This window comes from Aedes albopictus, chromosome 1 (genome assembly GCF_035046485.1).
Source record: "Aedes albopictus strain Foshan chromosome 1, AalbF5, whole genome shotgun sequence".
In the NCBI taxonomy this organism is placed as follows: Eukaryota; Metazoa; Arthropoda; class Insecta; order Diptera; family Culicidae; genus Aedes; species Aedes albopictus.
The window spans coordinates 65,128,117-65,148,255 of NC_085136.1; the positions used below are offsets into that span (position 1 = coordinate 65,128,117).

Genomic DNA, 20,139 nt, shown 5'->3' on the forward strand with positions numbered 1-20,139 from the left:
TCTTTCAGTCTGTACAGCCTCTGGCTGAAGACGGTGTCCGCGTCTTTTTCTTTCGCAAAAAGATTCCGGGAGGATTTTTTTTGAAGAAATCACCAGTCTAGTTCGTTACGACTGTTGGTCTTTTAACTGGCAGAGGGGGTGTTTTCGGCCTTAGCAGTCTTCAAACGTTTGCAAAAACGGTTATTGCATTTGAACCCTACTGTTTCGGTTATTTATTTAACCCTTTTCACGGATTAGATGCACGTTTTCTTGATAAATTTCTGATACGTTCAATATACACAGTCATGAAGCGATAGCGTCCGCTATGGTGCTCTTGTACCGATCCGTTTGTACCTCACTGTACTTTCAGTGGAGCTTTCGGACTGATTTGCAGCTTTATCGATGTTTATCACTAGAGGAATTCCTGGAGCAGTCCCTGGCAGGCTTCTCGCAGCAATCCCTGGAGGAGTTATCGGAAGAATACCAGGAGGAATTGCAGGAGGACCCAAGTAACAATTCGAAAACATTAATAAGCATGCCAGCTTAACAAGCGTTCTACGAAAGCGCCGACAGTTGAATAAGGGTATGTGTTGAAAAAAGAGTCGAATAAATATTTCAAACAGTTTAAATAGCACTCCTGTTCATCATATTTATGTAAATTGAACAACTGATCGAACAGAAGTTTAAGAAATGTTGTTTACGAATTTCCATCTATAGCCTAATAATGTTCTAATAATGTACGAATACAAGCTGTTTCCGACGTATTAGATGCCATTATTCCATATATAATTCATAGTGGAACAACTAGCTTAAAAATAGGTTAACAAGAGTAGCTTATTCGTTCTGTTCAGCTGCTGATTAGCAGTGCTCTTAATCGCCATTGTTCGCCATGTTTACATTTGTAAACACAGTTGCAAATTTTTCTACATCAAACAGGAGCCTCGAAGCAGCTCTAAATAATTGTATCACACTTCAAAAAACATCACGAATTACCTTTAACACTACACTGATCAACGGCAGCAAATCCACCGAGCTTGAAAACGGCAACTGGCTCCTCTAACAAGCAGCGTCTAGAAGTTTTCCCCCTGGTTCCTTCATCATGACACAGATCGAGCCTTATTTCTATCTTGACCGGGTTCAGGATCCACTTTTGTCAGGAGATCAACAGCAGGGTGACACATTTTACTTTCGTACACGAAATGAATGTTCCGAAAACTATTATGCATCCCAAGAAAAATCAGAATATGGCGATTATCTGCCTCTGGCTTCTGATATCAGCGCGACAGTCACTAATCATAACAGCGTCACCAGATTTAAAAGTATATAATTCCACTATATCTGGAGCAACATTTGAAAAGGGCATACAAGCATTGGTAAACAATGACTTCACACGTCGCTCCTGAGCCCCCCTCAGCTTATTCACAAAAACTAAGACCGTTATCAGATAGAGCAAACATCGATCTTTCGGATAACGGTGTTCATTTGCGTGGGCGGGCTGCTGTTATGCCCTACGGAGCGTTTTAGAAAAAAGACACAAGACCTCTTGGGCCCTTTTCAAATGTTGCTCCAGATATGGGGTTTGACAGCAAGAACACTCATTCCACTGAGCTACTCTTGCCGTTCGTCACAAATACATTCAAAAACATCTGTCACTTCGCGAAAACCACGTGCTTTTGTTTTTGGCGGGAACACTTTTTCTTTTGTTTTGCCTTGCGACTGTCATGCGGAGGTATGCCTTGCGAGCGTACGACCGCCGCAGGACTCTAATAAAAGATAAGCGCGACAATAAACACAACTCACTTTTTTGGGCATGAGAAATGAAAAATATGTTTGAATGATCACCAAATTTGCTAAACAACATCGCACCATAGCGAACTGACTTCACAGCTACTAATAGGCTCCAGTAGCGCTGCTGATAAACATAGCTTGCAGAAAAGTTTATTTAAATGAATAAACGTTGCGGATATGATTAATCAATCATTAATCAGCATCAATGTTCATGTCGACAACTAGTCGAATAACAAAACTTAAGCGATGTTTTAGCAACGTATGGACGGCAACGTATTCGATTCAATGTTTAAATACTGATTTAATTTTTCCGATTCATGCAATCCTGATTGGAGAAGAGCAGATGCAGACAACAGTGAAGCAAAAGGTCCCGAGTTCGAGTCTTGTCAATGATGTGAGTTCTATCATAAAACTGTGATTAATGTAGGTAATCTAGCCATAAAAATCTGTTTCAAAATATTCATATGAGAAATATGTAAAATGAAACATCTTTTTGCTTATTTATTTATAGAGCGATATTGAAGAAACGTTTAAGAAACTTTTTTACAGCATTTGTTCAATAAACTATAAAAATTGAAATTGTTGCCAAATTTTGATTGTATTGTGGTGGAATCATTGTCGTAGAAAGCTTGTTATAATGAACGAGGCTGCAAGTTTGCTTTAATTGTTTCTAAAACCTTTATTAGACGATTATACAAAAATACATCGTACAACTTGGTTAATAAACGTTTAAGAAAGGTTGCTGATATATTTGTAAATAGCAAACGGGTTGAACGTTGAACAACAGCCGTATAATGAAGCAACGATCAATGAATAAACATAACATTTACAACGCTTATAGAACGGCTGATGTTGAACAGATTCTCCATTTCTGGGCTAACAAGAGTTTAACAACGGTTTAATTTGAACTAAACCAAATATAATAAAACTTATGTTTTAATAACACTGCTTTAAGAAACCTTTCTCAAATGAATAATTGTTTCTTGGGGAATCACTGGAGAAATTCGCGGAGGTATCCCTGAAGAAATTTCTGGAAAAAATGGTGGAGGAATCCCTGGATGAATTCTTGGAGGAATTCTTGGAGGAACTTCTAGAGGAAATCTAGGTGGAATCTGGAGAACTTTCTGAAGAAATATCTCGAAAAATTTCTGGAGGTATTTCTAGAAAAAAAATTAGAGGAACTCCCGGAGAAATACTTGGTGGAATTTTTGGAGAAATTCCTGGAGAAAACCCAGCAGCAATTCCTGGGGGAATCTCTGGGAGAATCCGTGGAGGAATTCCTTGAGGAAATCCTGGATAAATTCCAGAAGGAATTCCTAGGGGAACTCCTGGAAGAATTCCTGGAAGAATTCCAGGATGAATTCTTGGCGGAATCCCTGAAGCAATACCTGGAGAAATCTCTGGAGGAATTCACGGCGAAACTCCAGAAGGAATGCATGGAGAAACTCCTGGAGGGATGCCTGGAGGAATTTTTGGAGGAGTTCCTTGAGGAATCCTAGCCGAAATCCATGAAGGAATCCCCATAGGAATTCCTAGAGTAATTATCGGAAGAGAAATTCCTGCAAAAAATCCTGAAGGAATCTCTTTAATAATTCCTGGAAAAAATCCTGGAAGAATTTCTGAATAAGCACCTCAAGCACTGAATCCATGAGAAATCGTCGGAGGAATTCCTGGTGGAATGTCTGGAGGAATTCTTGGAGGAATTCGTGAAGGAAACCCTGGAGGAATCTCTAGAGAAATTCTTGGAGAAATTTCTGAAGGAACACACTCAAATTCGGAAATTCATCTCCGTCAACGGTTTACCGAGAAATCTAACAGCTTATATCACGGTAGAATGTTTACTGATTCGTGATAATGTTTTTTCGGAGATCTCGCAAAAAGTTGGATTAACGAAATATCGGCAAAGTTTTAACGACATCTCGTTACCGTTTTAACGACAACTTTTACCGAGATTCAGTGAAAATAATTACCGGATTCTCGACTGTTGGATTCTCAGCGATCCGTTTGCTGAAGTCAGCGGTTTAATTTAAGTGTGAATACCTGGAAAAATTCAGGATGACTTCCTGGAGAAGTCATTGGATAAATTCTTAAAATAATTCTTGGAGAAACTCTTAGAGGAGTTCTAGGAGAAATCCCTGGAGAAATTTCTGAAAAATTCTCTTGTGAAATTCCTGGAGGAATTCCTAGAAAAAAAAATTAAGAGTTCCTGGACGAAATCTTGGTGAAATTTCAGAAGGAGTTCCTGGAGGAATCCTTGGAGGAATTTCTGGAGAATCCCTGAAGCAATTCCTAGAGGAATCTTTGGGAGAATCCCTGAAGGAATTACTAGATAAATTCCTGGGGGAATTTCTAGGGTAATTCCTTGAACAATTCCTAGAGGAATCCCTGAAGAAATGCACGGTGCAATTCCTGTAGGAATGCCTTGAGGAATTCTTGGAGGAATATCTGAAACAAATTAAGGAATTCCTGAGGGAATCTCAGGAGGTATTTTTGAAGAAAAGTTAGAAAGTACTTAAGAAACCGCAGAATTCTGAAGCAATCCTAAGAAGAGTTCGTGGAGGAACTCCTGGAGGAATCCCTGTAGCAGTTCCTGAAGAAACCCTAGAAGGAATATAGGAAGCAATTTTCATTGGAATTGAAAAATGTCGCGATTACGCTATTCAATCGTTATGCTGGAAATGCTCTGTGCGTACCTCCGATAAATTCACTCAATGGTCACTTACAGCAGTCTTTGATCATTTAAGTGCATCTTTTCATTCACTGTTGATCATGTAAAATAAAATATATCGACACTGAATTTTCATTAGGGCCTAACTGACATTTTCGAATTCTCTTCATCGATTCTCTCTTTGTGTTATTACAAAATGTATATTTAGTTTTCCAAAGATTTTTTGGTTGAAATGCGAACAAGACGACTACATCTTGCTATAGAAACAAAAAGAATAATGATTTTGTTTGTTTTGATCAAGTTATTATTAGCGAAAGAGAGAGTCAATGAAGAGAAATCGATTAAGTCAGTTAGGCCCTTATTAAAAATCATTGTCGATATAGTATACCGGATAACGGAAATAGAGCTCGATAATAGCATATTTTGATATGGACATCAAAAAATAATGTTGGTTTGATTGATGCAAGAGATAAAAGATCTAAAAATAGTATCAACAATTCACTCCCGACCATGAAAGGCATCTTGATACCAAGCTATTCGTAATGTTTCCACGATAGAGGCAATCAATGGTCGTATCTGCATAGGAATCACAGTAAACATACGACCTTTTCAAATCGAACGCCAGATATGTGAGTTGTTTTCACTTTCTACCCTATCGATGCTGTCAAAAACAAACATGGATATACCGACCCAACGGGCGTCATTGTGTCCCTGCCCAATAAGCTAATTTGGCTTAATACAGTTTTATTCGTTCAACTACCGTGTAGAAATTTCATTTCATGATTACTCCGTTGCAGAAACGACACTCGATGTTAGAGCGCATGAGGCGATTCATAGTGGATTCGCAGCGCGGTGTCACGAATACTAATGCAAATCTACTGGTTGAAAATATGCCCATTTGATTTTGCTGGGAACAGCTGATCTTTGTTTACTATTTTCAACCAGTAACTCAAGTGGTGTTCGTGTAATGCAGCGTGTACGTACACGCAACACTACTAAAAGCAGAAACCACTATTGCGCAGTCTCATGCGCCGTTCTCATGTGCAGTGTCACACGGATATCATTATATCAAATCGCATGTGTACATTGAGACAGTTTTGCGATGTGCTCTAAAACAGTGAGACTCACTGGAAATGTATGTATATGTAACGTGTCGCTCGCATAAGAGTGGTGTCGTGTGTACTTCTAGCGTGTTACATCCGAAAAAGAGGGATCAATGTGACGAATTGTCTCACAACGCGTCGTCTCATTGATGTGCGCGTGAGATTTCTTGAAGGCTGTCCAGAACGCGACTACGGGTAATCGAGTCCTGAAAGGTTAAGAAGTATCGATTCTTATTAGCTCTTTGGAATAAAAAAAACATAACCGTGCACGTCAAAATTACATACACATTCAAATTTTATTTTTCACCCTACACTACGATGAAACAAAACGATCCGCGAGTCACAACGATCTTTTTTTTTCTACCTGCATTTCTTCGCCTTTCATCAAGTGGGAGATTGAGACCTTAGAGAACGCATCACGTGATCATCAGCCAAGTAGTTCGTGCACCTACCTGTCCTAGCTGCATTTCCCATGCGGATTTCGTATCAGTTCTGGAATGGGCCATGAATGGTCGCAACGTGTACGGAGTTCTGAGGAAATCACGCTTGCCGTGTTCGGTTTGCATATTTCACATAATAAGCAATATTATCCAATAAACTAATCGAAATATTTCTGCTGCACACGTGAAAACATCAAATAGTATGTTTCATACCACTCAGTAGGTGGCAGCAGTGAGCAAATGTCAAACAGGAGCATAAACGATGCGAGCGCCGTGACCGAGCGATTTGCGAACTACAAAATATTTGAACTAATCGTTAAAAAGGGTTAAAAAGGGTAGAGTGAGACGTCTGTTTGTCTGTGCTTATACGCTGTTAAGTCAATCCCCCTAATATTAATCGATTCATATCGATATTACTGCCAATGTTATTAACCCTTCGGATGCGCATCATTGTAAAACGAACAACACTACCAAAAACCTCGCTTGTCGTATACAGTGCGAGCGAATTGGAGCTTTATGATCAAACAGGCGAAAGGGTGAGTGCCTTACCCCATGGATAGGACGGATAGAACAATATTTAAGCCGATGTTTTGGACGGTACATTTCAGAGCACATGAGACACGCTCATGAGCCATGTAAATATCATGAACGGTATCATATCCACTAATACACACAGTCTTGTTAGCGGTCACAGTCATTGACACCTTTTCGCCGAAATTCGGCTTCCTTTGTCTCCAACATTCGCATCACAAGACAAGCGATCAAACTACTGTACGAAACAAAACTGTCAAACGAATGCGCTCGACCACGAAAGCGTCTTCCGGAGATGGTTCGGGCTTCGTTATTCCTGTCTTTCCCATAAAAAAAGGCTGTTTTGGCTACATGTATGTGTCGTTATCGATTTCTCACGCACAAATAAACTAATACTATACCAATCATAACCTAAATTGCCTGAAATCATGCAAAAAGCTGGAATTAGACAAATGTCATCGTGTCAGACGACGTTGATTTGATCTTCGTTTTACCGCTCGGTTACGAATGTAACAAAGCAAGCTGAGACCCGACCGCGGCAACGAAACGAAGGTAGTGAAAAGTACACACCAAATTTTTATTGCTGGAATCCAGCAAAGTTTTGCTGATTTTTGGCGTGCTGTAAATTCAGCAATTCAATCAGCAATAAAATGTTTGCTGGATCATTCAGCAACACGAATTGTCATCGGTTGACAGATGGTTTGCTGAACAACCAGTAACCCGAAATTAAATTTGCTGGTTAATCAGCAATTTGACGCGAAGTAGATTTGACAGATGCATTGCTGAATAATCAGCAAAACGCATTCAGATTTGCTGATTAATCAGTAAACGATTCTAAAATAAGTTTGCTGGTATTCCAGCAAATTTGCAGTTTGCTGGATGATCAGTAAAGCTGAGATTCTATTTTTTGGGAATAGCGGCTTTGATTTCAAGTTGGAAAATTCCAAATACCCTGATTTTAGGCTTACGTAATCGCCAAAAGCTTCGTTTAAAAGCACAAAAGACGAATATGCCGGCCTCTTAGTCGTATTTGAAATTTTCCAGCTAAGAAAAAATAGCCCCTTTGGGGGTTTCCTTCTAAAAATAAAATGAACTTTTTTTAAATGAACGATTTTTTTTTCTCTACGATTTTTTTCTTAAAATTATCATTGCTGCATGTCAACTTTTGGCTTGAAATCAAGCTCATTTAAGCTGCAACATAAAACCATTAACAGTGGTAGATGGCTTTGCTACGTGAAACACTTCTGACAGGAAAAAAGAGTAAAAATTGGAAAGAGATGGTTCGAATTTGAGATGGAAAAAATAATGTGCTTTGATCATGGTGAAAAAGCCGTTCTGAATTTCGGATCCGCTTGTAAATACTCGTTTCCCGATCCGGATGTACGTTTCACCTGCACTGTACATTGGCCCTTTAATTATAAGGACAGGACTGTCCGTTGCCCGATAACCCGCAGCAAACTGGTCAATGTCATCTTCCGGCTGAAATAAAAAAAAATACATTCAATTTACATTTACGTTTAAATTGCAAGAATTCTTACATTTATCCATTCCACGACTCTCTCGAGTAGGTTGACGATTTTCTGAGATCCTTTGTTCACACGTTTGACGCCACGTGACGGATTTTTCTCTCTGATGATGAGGAGCGAGCGAATAAAATCTGTGAAAAATAGAGGTCTTTATTGAACAATGATTTTTCATCTGGGTCTAACTGATTCGATTAAATTTTCTTCATTGATTTCGATGCATGAAAAATGATTATTGTCAGAGAAAGCTCTCAGTTAATAATTCCCACAACCTTCAAATTCATCTTGCATCATAATAACATTGCTTTCGCTGAAAACCCCTACTGATTTTTTTTAAACACAACCAAATGTGGCTACTATCATCCCTTCCTTTCTTGACGTAACGTTTCACTATGACTAAGCCTGCTTCTCAGCCTAATGTTCTTTAAGCACTTCGCCATTTTTTTTACTGAGAGCTTTCTCTACCAATGATCATTTTGCATGCGTATATCGTGTGGCAGGCACGAACTATGATCTATGCCCAAGGAAGTCCAGACTCTTCTCATTACGAAAACATCCTAGACCGACCGGGAATGGAACCCGTCACTCTCAGCATGGGCGTGCTGAGAACCCGCGCGTTTATCACTACGGCCCCCTGCTATGTGGCTACCATGCCGCTTTGAATTTACTTACGATCACAAACTGTTGTCTGCAAATGATTGAATTTCTGCACGATTTTATCCTGCAAAGCATTCCAATCTTCAATGCCGTTGGTTGCAGATGGAAACATTTCAACGAAGTCCAGATCGATCTGTTAAAATATTTTTATTATGCGTTGCGCGAAAATTTTTGAGCGCAAGTGCTCGTATACCTCCGCCAGTACGGTAAATCTTGTTGGTGTTGTCGGCGCAGTATTCTTTGGCCCATTCGCGCACTTATTGTAAAAGACACCAGAACGATTAAACGTACGAGCGGAGGTCTATTAGCGATTTTGCACCATTTTCGCTCTCTATTTTCTTGCAACGGGTAATAAAATTAGTGAAATATGAAAACAGTTTGTTTATAGTACCTAATATTACCAGCAGTCCGTCGAACGACGTCGACAGGGGGAACATTTCGATCAGTTCGTCATATGAACCTGGATTCTTCTGTCTGATTTCGTTGCGCATCGTCATAGTTTTAATCCAATCATTTCGAATGATTTTGTAAGATTCCTTCGATGGTACGACGAATTTTAGTTTATTGATCTAGAATCAAACCCCAAGCAAAAAGGAAATCAACATTCAATTATTGTTTTACTGTAGTTCATGCTGGCGGCCGCCAGGCTCAGCCTTGGTTTCAAAAATAAAAACGGCATGAATCTCACCTCTAACTACGGTAAATGCTAAATGCATAGGGTCTGGGACCATTTGGGCAGGAGTACCTATTTTGGACACTTGCTGCTATAACTCAGCCAATTTCAAACCGATTGACTTGAATTTTTGAACACGACTAGATACTGTGCGTATCTGATCGTGTTTCAAAAATCAAGTAAATCGGTTCAAAATTGACTGAGTTATAGCAGCAAGTGCCCAAAATAGGTGCTCCTGCCCAAATGGTCCCAGACCCTACGTTATTATTACAAAATATACATACTGTGTCAGCCAAATCCGTCGAATCGCTCTCGCCACTGCTGGTTGTTGGATCGGAACTGCTGCTTAGTTCTTGGGCCGCATCAGCAACGGCTTTGCTGTGACGAACCTGCTTCTTATCTTTCTTCACCATATATTCGATATGGTAATGCAGCTTGCCTCCGTGTTTACCGTATCCTCTGCCGTTTGGGTAAAACCACACAGCCTGTAAAAATATTTTGTGTATTATGTTGATATATGTGAAATAATATTATGTTCTCAACAAACCTGAGGGACATCGGCACTCTCGGATTTTAGAACTGGGTATTTGCTTACCAATGATTTGGCAACGACGTCCTTGTGATGCACACTTGGATGGCTAATAAAAGATAGAATCAGAATTATTATGGATGGATGCAAACATCAAAAAAGGTCCAAACGTCATTCTGCTGTTTGAACGCAGTGAAATGGAAAGGCACATTACGCCCTTATGATACTAAATGCGAGATCTGTATTGCGATAGTGCACAATCGATTGTTTTAGATAGCTTGCATATTTTCTCGACACTGATTTTTCATTTGGGCCTAACTGACATTTTCGAGTTCTCTTCATCGATCCTCTCTTTGTGTTGTCACAGAATGTGTATTGAGTTTTCCAAACATGTTTTGGTTGAAATGCGAAGAAGACGACTACATGTTGCTATAGAAGAATTATGATTTTGTTTGTTTTGATCAAGTTATTAGCGAAAGAGAGAGTCGATGAAGAGAAGTCGATCAATTCAGTTAGGCCCTTATGAAAAATCATTGTCGAACTATTTGAGCCGATGCACACGGGCGGCGCGTGCACACATGTGCGTCCTGAGTTATACACAATCAAATGGGAGGATGCACACGAGAACGCAACGCTACCGCACCGCACCGCAGCGTATGCAGCACGCAACGTCAGCGCATTTCCCACAGGAACGAATTAAAGTTCGGCTCTTTCAATATGTACCAGCAAATTTGGGTTTGCTTAGCCGTAAGCCATTAAGCCTTTTTGAAATGTTGCCGTCGATGTACACTACCCGTCATAATTACAATCAATCCAGTTACAGTCTGGCAAACTCTTATGTTGGGGTCGTACTATGACGTCACGGTGCAGCATTCCTCGGTGAGGAGGTGTGATTGGCTCTGGTCGCCTGAGTGACTTTAGTCATAAGTGCTCACACAGGAATATTGGAACATTATTTAATGAATCGTCCAGAAAGTTTAGCATCACCCAGAATACATATCTTGAAAGCCTGATGGCCTACGGAGCTTGCTGTCTCCAGCATAGTTACTCAGAAATTCAAGTGCAACAACTTTGCTGAAGATTACATCTACGTAGGCCCTCAGATTTTCGAGATATTCTGGGTGATGCTAAATATTCTTGAGTGATTCATTATCGTTGCGTTACTTCTTTGTGAGTATATAAATACTTATGACGGGTACTGTATATCGAAAAAAATCGATTAACTAAAAGTCGATCAATCCTACGGTGAGAAACGTCAAAAGATTGATTTACCCAGTACGGAGAGTTAGCCTAACATTAGCCTAATGTGAGACTAACTGGCCAGCATGTTAGGCTAACTTTTTGTCTCACTTTTGGCTAATGTTAGTCTAAAATTAGACAGATATGACACACTTTTGTTAGACATGTTGCAAATTCGAAACATGTTTGTTAGTCTAACATTAGACTAACGTTAGATATGTTTTACTATGGGCTGTTAGACGCATGTTAGGCATAGATTTTATGCTGCTTGTTTTCATTCCAGCTGTCATCCGAGCAAGAAGTGTGATTGTAGTAGTGAACTTTTGTCGACGTTCACTACTACAACCATACTCTTGCCTCGAATGAAAGCTGGACGAAACATATTTGATAAAAAACTCGGAGCCCGTTTTAATTTAAATTTAAATTTAAATTTAAATTTCAATTTCAATTTAAATTTAAATTTAAATTTAAATTTAAATTTAAATTTAAATTTAAATTTAAATTTAAATTTAAATTTAAATTTAAATTTAAATTTAAATTTAAATTTAAATTTAAATTTAAATTTAAATTTAAATTTAAATTTAAATTTAAATTTTAATCTTAATTTTAATTTAAATTTAAATTTAAATTTAAATTTAAATTTTATTTTTAATTTTAATTTTAATTTTAATTTTAATTTTAATTTTAATTCTAATTCTAATTCTAATTTTAATTTTAATTTTAATTTTAATTTTAATTTTAATTTTAATTTTAATTTTAATTTTAATTTTAATTTTAATTAATTTTAATTTTAATTTTAATTTTAATTTTAATTTTAATTTTAATTTTAATTTTAATTTTAATTTTAATTTTAATTTTAATTTTAATTTTAATTTTAATTTTAATTTTAATTTTAATTTTAATTTTAATTTTAATTTTAATTTTAATTTTAATTTTAATTTAAATTTAAATTTAAATTTAAATTTAAATTTAAATTTAAATTTAAATTTAAATTTAAATTTAAATTTAAATTTTAATCTTAATTTTAATTTAAATTTAAATTTAAATTTTATTTTTAATTTTAATTTTAATTTTAATTTTAATTTTAATTTTAATTCTAATTCTAATTCTAATTTTAATTTTAATTTTAATTTTAATTTTAATTTTAATTTTAATTTTAATTTTAATTTTAATTTTAATTTTAATTTTAATTTCAATTTCAATTTTAATTTTAATTTTAATTTTAATTTTAATTTTAATTTTAATTTTAATTTTAATTTTAATTTTAATTTTAATTTTAATTTTAATTTTAATTTTAATTTTAATTTTAATTTTAATTTTAATTTTAATTTTAATTTTAATTTTAATTTTAATTTTAATTTTAATTTTAATTTTAATTTTAATTTTAATTTTAATTTTAATTTTAATTTTAATTTTAATTTTAATTTTAATTTTAATTTTAATTTTAATTTTAATTTTAATTTTAATTTTAATTTTAATTTTAATTTTAATTTTAATTTTAATTTTAATTTTAATTTTAATTTTAATTTTAATTTTAATTTTAATTTTAATTTTAATTTTAATTTTAATTTTAATTTTAATTTTAATTTTAATTTTAATTTTAATTTTAATTTTAATTTTAATTTTAATTTTAATTTTAATTTTAATTTTAATTTTAATTTTAATTTTAATTTTAATTTTAATTTTAATTTTAATTTTAATTTTAATTTTAATTTTAATTTTAATTTTAATTTTAATTTTAATTTTAATTTTAATTTTAATTTTAATTTTAATTTTAATTTTAATTTTAATTTTAATTTTAATTTTAATTTTAATTTTAATTTTAATTTTAATTTTAATTTTAATTTTAATTTTAATTTTAATTTTAATTTTAATTTTAATTTTAATTTTAATTTTAATTTTAATTTTAATTTTAATTTTAATTTTAATTTTAATTTTAATTTTAATTTTAATTTTAATTTTAATTTTAATTTTAATTTTAATTTTAATTTTAATTTTAATTTTAATTTTAATTTTAATTTTAATTTTAATTTTAATTTTAATTTTAATTTTAATTTTAATTTTAATTTTAATTTTAATTTTAATTTTAATTTTAATTTTAATTTTAATTTTAATTTTAATTTTAATTTTAATTTTAATTTTAATTTTAATTTTAATTTTAATTTTAATTTTAATTTTAATTTTAATTTTAATTTTAATTTTAATTTTAATTTTAATTTTAATTTTAATTTTAATTTTAATTTTAATTTTAATTTTAATTTTAATTTTAATTTTAATTTTAATTTTAATTTTAATTTTAATTTTAATTTTAATTTTAATTTTAATTTTAATTTTAATTTTAATTTTAATTTTAATTTTAATTTTAATTTTAATTTTAATTTTAATTTTAATTTTAATTTTAATTTTAATTTTAATTTTAATTTTAATTTTAATTTTAATTTTAATTTTAATTTTAATTTTAATTTTAATTTTAATTTTAATTTTAATTTTAATTTTAATTTTAATTTTAATTTTAATTTTAATTTTAATTTTAATTTTAATTTTAATTTTAATTTTAATTTTAATTTTAATTTTAATTTTAATTTTAATTTTAATTTTAATTTTAATTTTAATTTTAATTTTAATTTTAATTTTAATTTTAATTTTAATTTTAATTTTAATTTTAATTTTAATTTTAATTTTAATTTTAATTTTAATTTTAATTTTAATTTTAATTTTAATTTTAATTTTAATTTTAATTTTAATTTTAATTTTAATTTTAATTTTAATTTTAATTTTAATTTTAATTTTAATTTTAATTTTAATTTTAATTTTAATTTTAATTTTAATTTTAATTTTAATTTTAATTTTAATTTTAATTTTAATTTTAATTTTAATTTTAATTTTAATTTTAATTTTAATTTTAATTTTAATTTTAATTTTAATTTTAATTTTAATTTTAATTTTAATTTTAATTTTAATTTTAATTTTAATTTTAATTTTAATTTTAATTTTAATTTTAATTTTAATTTTAATTTTAATTTTAATTTTAATTTTAATTTTAATTTTAATTTTAATTTTAATTTTAATTTTAATTTTAATTTTAATTTTAATTTTAATTTTAATTTTAATTTTAATTTTAATTTTAATTTTAATTTTAATTTTAATTTTAATTTTAATTTTAATTTTAATTTTAATTTTAATTTTAATTTTAATTTTAATTTTAATTTTAATTTTAATTTTAATTTTAATTTTAATTTTAATTTTAATTTTAATTTTAATTTTAATTTTAATTTTAATTTTAATTTTAATTTTAATTTTAATTTTAATTTTAATTTTAATTTTAATTTTAATTTTAATTTTAATTTTAATTTTAATTTTAATTTTAATTTTAATTTTAATTTTAATTTTAATTTTAATTTTAATTTTAATTTTAATTTTAATTTTAATTTTAATTTTAATTTTAATTTTAATTTTAATTTTAATTTTAATTTTAATTTTAATTTTAATTTTAATTTTAATTTTAATTTTAATTTTAATTTTAATTTTAATTTTAATTTTAATTTTAATTTTAATTTTAATTTTAATTTTAATTTTAATTTTAATTTTAATTTTAATTTTAATTTTAATTTTAATTTTAATTTTAATTTTAATTTTAATTTTAATTTTAATTTTAATTTTAATTTTAATTTTAATTTTAATTTTAATTTTAATTTTAATTTTAATTTTAATTTTAATTTTAATTTTAATTTTAATTTTAATTTTAATTTTAATTTTAATTTTAATTTTAATTTTAATTTTAATTTTAATTTTAATTTTAATTTTAATTTTAATTTTAATTTTAATTTTAATTTTAATTTTAATTTTAATTTTAATTTTAATTTTAATTTTAATTTTAATTTTAATTTTAATTTTAATTTTAATTTTAATTTTAATTTTAATTTTAATTTTAATTTTAATTTTAATTTTAATTTTAATTTTAATTTTAATTTTAATTTTAATTTTAATTTTAATTTTAATTTTAATTTTAATTTTAATTTTAATTTTAATTTTAATTTTAATTTTAATTTTAATTTTAATTTTAATTTTAATTTTAATTTTAATTTTAATTTTAATTTTAATTTTAATTTTAATTTTAATTTTAATTTTAATTTTAATTTTAATTTTAATTTTAATTTTAATTTTAATTTTAATTTTAATTTTAATTTTAATTTTAATTTTAATTTTAATTTTAATTTTAATTTTAATTTTAATTTTAATTTTAATTTTAATTTTAATTTTAATTTTAATTTTAATTTTAATTTTAATTTTAATTTTAATTTTAATTTTAATTTTAATTTTAATTTTAATTTTAATTTTAATTTTAATTTTAATTTTAATTTTAATTTTAATTTTAATTTTAATTTTAATTTTAATTTTAATTTTAATTTTAATTTTAATTTTAATTTTAATTTTAATTTTAATTTTAATTTTAATTTTAATTTTAATTTTAATTTTAATTTTAATTTTAATTTTAATTTTAATTTTAATTTTAATTTTAATTTTAATTTTAATTTTAATTTTAATTTTAATTTTAATTTTAATTTTAATTTTAATTTTAATTTTAATTTTAATTTTAATTTTAATTTTAATTTTAATTTTAATTTTAATTTTAATTTTAATTTTAATTTTAATTTTAATTTTAATTTTAATTTTAATTTTAATTTTAATTTTAATTTTAATTTTAATTTTAATTTTAATTTTAATTTTAATTTTAATTTTAATTTTAATTTTAATTTTAATTTTAATTTTAATTTTAATTTTAATTTTAATTTTAATTTTAATTTTAATTTTAATTTTAATTTTAATTTTAATTTTAATTTTAATTTTAATTTTAATTTTAATTTTAATTTTAATTTTAATTTTAATTTTAATTTTAATTTTAATTTTAATTTTAATTTTAATTTTAATTTTAATTTTAATTTTAATTTTAATTTTAATTTTAATTTTAATTTTAATTTTAATTTTAATTTTAATTTTAATTTTAATTTTAATTTTAATTTTAATTTTAATTTTAATTTTAATTTTAATTTTAATTTTAATTTTAATTTTAATTTTAATTTTAATTTTAATTTTAATTTTAATTTTAATTTTAATTTTAATTTTAATTTTAATTTTAATTTTAATTTTAATTTTAATTTTAATTTTAATTTTAATTTTAATTTTAATTTTAATTTTAATTTTAATTTTAATTTTAATTTTAATTTTAATTTTAATTTTAATTTTAATTTTAATTTTAATTTTAATTTTAATTTTAATTTTAATTTTAATTTTAATTTTAATTTTAATTTTAATTTTAATTTTAATTTTAATTTTAATTTTAATTTTAATTTTAATTTTAATTTTAATTTTAATTTTAATTTTAATTTTAATTTTAATTTTAATTTTAATTTTAATTTTAATTTTAATTTTAATTTTAATTTTAATTTTAATTTTAATTTTAATTTTAATTTTAATTTTAATTTTAATTTTAATTTTAATTTTAATTTTAATTTTAATTTTAATTTTAATTTTAATTTTAATTTTAATTTTAATTTTAATTTTAATTTTAATTTTAATTTTAATTTTAATTTTAATTTTAATTTTAATTTTAATTTTAATTTTAATTTTAATTTTAATTTTAATTTTAATTTTAATTTTAATTTTAATTTTAATTTTAATTTTAATTTTAATTTTAATTTTAATTTTAATTTTAATTTTAATTTTAATTTTAATTTTAATTTTAATTTTAATTTTAATTTTAATTTTAATTTTAATTTTAATTTTAATTTTAATTTTAATTTTAATTTTAATTTTAATTTTAATTTTAATTTTAATTTTAATTTTAATTTTAATTTTAATTTTAATTTTAATTTTAATTTTAATTTTAATTTTAATTTTAATTTTAATTTTAATTTTAATTTTAATTTTAATTTTAATTTTAATTTTAATTTTAATTTTAATTTTAATTTTAATTTTAATTTTAATTTTAATTTTAATTTTAATTTTAATTTTAATTTTAATTTTAATTTTAATTTTAATTTTAATTTTAATTTTAATTTTAATTTTAATTTTAATTTTAATTTTAATTTTAATTTTAATTTTAATTTTAATTTTAATTTTAATTTTAATTTTAATTTTAATTTTAATTTTAATTTTAATTTTAATTTTAATTTTAATTTTAATTTTAATTTTAATTTTAATTTTAATTTTAATTTTAATTTTAATTTTAATTTTAATTTTAATTTTAATTTTAATTTTAATTTTAATTTTAATTTTAATTTTAATTTTAATTTTAATTTTAATTTTAATTTTAATTTTAATTTTAATTTTAATTTTAATTTTAATTTTAATTTTAATTTTAATTTTAATTTTAATTTTAATTTTAATTTTAATTTTAATTTTAATTTTAATTTTAATTTTAATTTTAATTTTAATTTTAATTTTAATTTTAATTTTAATTTTAATTTTAATTTTAATTTTAATTTTAATTTTAATTTTAATTTTAATTTTAATTTTAATTTTAATTTTAATTTTAATTTTAATTTTAATTTTAATTTTAATTTTAATTTTAATTTTAATTTTAATTTTAATTTTAATTTTAATTTTAATTTTAATTTTAATTTTAATTTTAATTTTAATTTTAATTTTAATTTTAATTTTAATTTTAATTTTAATTTTAATTTTAATTTTAATTTTAATTTTAATTTTAATTTTAATTTTAATTTTAATTTTAATTTTAATTTTAATTTTAATTTTAATTTTAATTTTAATTTTAATTTTAATTTTAATTTTAATTTTAATTTTAATTTTAATTTTAATTTTAATTTTAATTTTAATTTTAATTTTAATTTTAATTTTAATTTTAATTTTAATTTTAATTTTAATTTTAATTTTAATTTTAATTTTAATTTTAATTTTAATTTTAATTTTAATTTTAATTTTAATTTTAATTTTAATTTTAATTTTAATTTTAATTTTAATTTTAATTTTAATTTTAATTTTAATTTTAATTTTAATTTTAATTTTAATTTTAATTTTAATTTTAATTTTAATTTTAATTTTAATTTTAATTTTAATTTTAATTTTAATTTTAATTTTAATTTTAATTTTAATTTTAATTTTAATTTTAATTTTAATTTTAATTTTAATTTTAATTTTAATTTTAATTTTAATTTTAATTTTAATTTTAATTTTAATTTTAATTTTAATTTTAATTTTAATTTTAATTTTAATTTTAATTTTAATTTTAATTTTAATTTTAATTTTAATTTTAATTTTAATTTTAATTTTAATTTTAATTTTAATTTTAATTTTAATTTTAATTTTAATTTTAATTTTAATTTTAATTTTAATTTTAATTTTAATTTTAATTTTAATTTTAATTTTAATTTTAATTTTAATTTTAATTTTAATTTTAATTTTAATTTTAATTTTAATTTTAATTTTAATTTTAATTTTAATTTTAATTTTAATTTTAATTTTAATTTTAATTTTAATTTTAATTTTAATTTTAATTTTAATTTTAATTTTAATTTTAATTTTAATTTTAATTTTAATTTTAATTTTAATTTTAATTTTAATTTTAATTTTAATTTTAATTTTAATTTTAATTTTAATTTTAATTTTAATTTTAATTTTAATTTTAATTTTAATTTTAATTTTAATTTTAATTTTAATTTTAATTTTAATTTTAATTTTAATTTTAATTTTAATTTTAATTTTAATTTTAATTTTAATTTTAATTTTAATTTTAATTTTAATTTTAATTTTAATTTTAATTTTAATTTTAATTTTAATTTTAATTTTAATTTTAATTTTAATTTTAATTTTAATTTTAATTTTAATTTTAATTTTAATTTTAATTTTAATTTTAATTTTAATTTTAATTTTAATTTTAATTTTAATTTTAATTTTAATTTTAATTTTAATTTTAATTTTAATTTTAATTTTAATTTTAATTTTAATTTTAATTTTAATTTTAATTTTAATTTTAATTTTAATTTTAATTTTAATTTTAATTTTAATTTTAATTTTAATTTTAATTTTAATTTTAATTTTAATTTTAATTTTAATTTTAATTTTAATTTTAATTTTAATTTTAATTTTAATTTTAATTTTAATTTTAATTTTAATTTTAATTTTAATTTTAATTTTAATTTTAATTTTAATTTTAATTTTAATTTTAATTTTAATTTTAATTTTAATTTTAATTTTAATTTTAATTTTAATTTTAATTTTAATTTTAATTTTAATTTTAATTTTAATTTTAATTTTAATTTTAATTTTAATTTTAATTTTAATTTTAATTTTAATTTTAATTTTAATTTTAATTTTAATTTTAATTTTAATTTTAATTTTAATTTTAATTTTAATTTTAATTTTAATTTTAATTTTAATTTTAATTTTAATTTTAATTTTAATTTTAATTTTAATTTTAATTTTAATTTTAATTTTAATTTTAATTTTAATTTTAATTTTAATTTTAATTTTAATTTTAATTTTAATTTTAATTTTAATTTTAATTTTAATTTTAATTTTAATTTTAATTTTAATTTTAATTTTAATTTTAATTTTAATTTTAATTTTAATTTTAATTTTAATTTTAATTTTAATTTTAATTTTAATTTTAATTTTAATTTTAATTTTAATTTTAATTTTAATTTTAATTTTAATTTTAATTTTAATTTTAATTTTAATTTTAATTTTAATTTTAATTTTAATTTTAATTTTAATTTTAATTTTAATTTTAATTTTAATTTTAATTTTAATTTTAATTTTAATTTTAATTTTAATTTTAATTTTAATTTTAATTTTAATTTTAATTTTAATTTTAATTTTAATTTTAATTTTAATTTTAATTTTAATTTTAATTTTAATTTTAATTTTAATTTTAATTTTAATTTTAATTTTAATTTTAATTTTAATTTTAATTTTAATTTTAATTGTAATTTTAATTTTAATTTTAATTTTAATTTTAATTGTAATTTTAATTTTAATTTTAATTTTAAT

General features: G+C 22.8%; 1 protein-coding gene across 1 annotated transcript in view; it reads right to left on the reverse strand.

Moving 5' to 3' along the window:
- Positions 1 to 7,078: 7,078 nt before the first annotated feature.
- The window catches only part of LOC109420785 (uncharacterized), a 19,312-nt gene continuing 6,251 nt past the window's right edge, over positions 7,079 to 20,139 (reverse strand). The window contains exons 3-8 of the mRNA XM_062845018.1: positions 9,910 to 10,000; positions 9,647 to 9,847; positions 9,091 to 9,258; positions 8,705 to 8,822; positions 8,048 to 8,166; positions 7,079 to 7,988 (exon numbers count right to left, since the gene is read on the reverse strand). Coding sequence (XP_062701002.1) covers positions 7,692 to 7,988; positions 8,048 to 8,166; positions 8,705 to 8,822; positions 9,091 to 9,258; positions 9,647 to 9,847; positions 9,910 to 10,000 — 994 coding nt within the window. The 3' untranslated portion in view covers positions 7,079 to 7,691. The remainder of the gene's footprint in view (positions 7,989 to 8,047; positions 8,167 to 8,704; positions 8,823 to 9,090; positions 9,259 to 9,646; positions 9,848 to 9,909; positions 10,001 to 20,139) is intronic.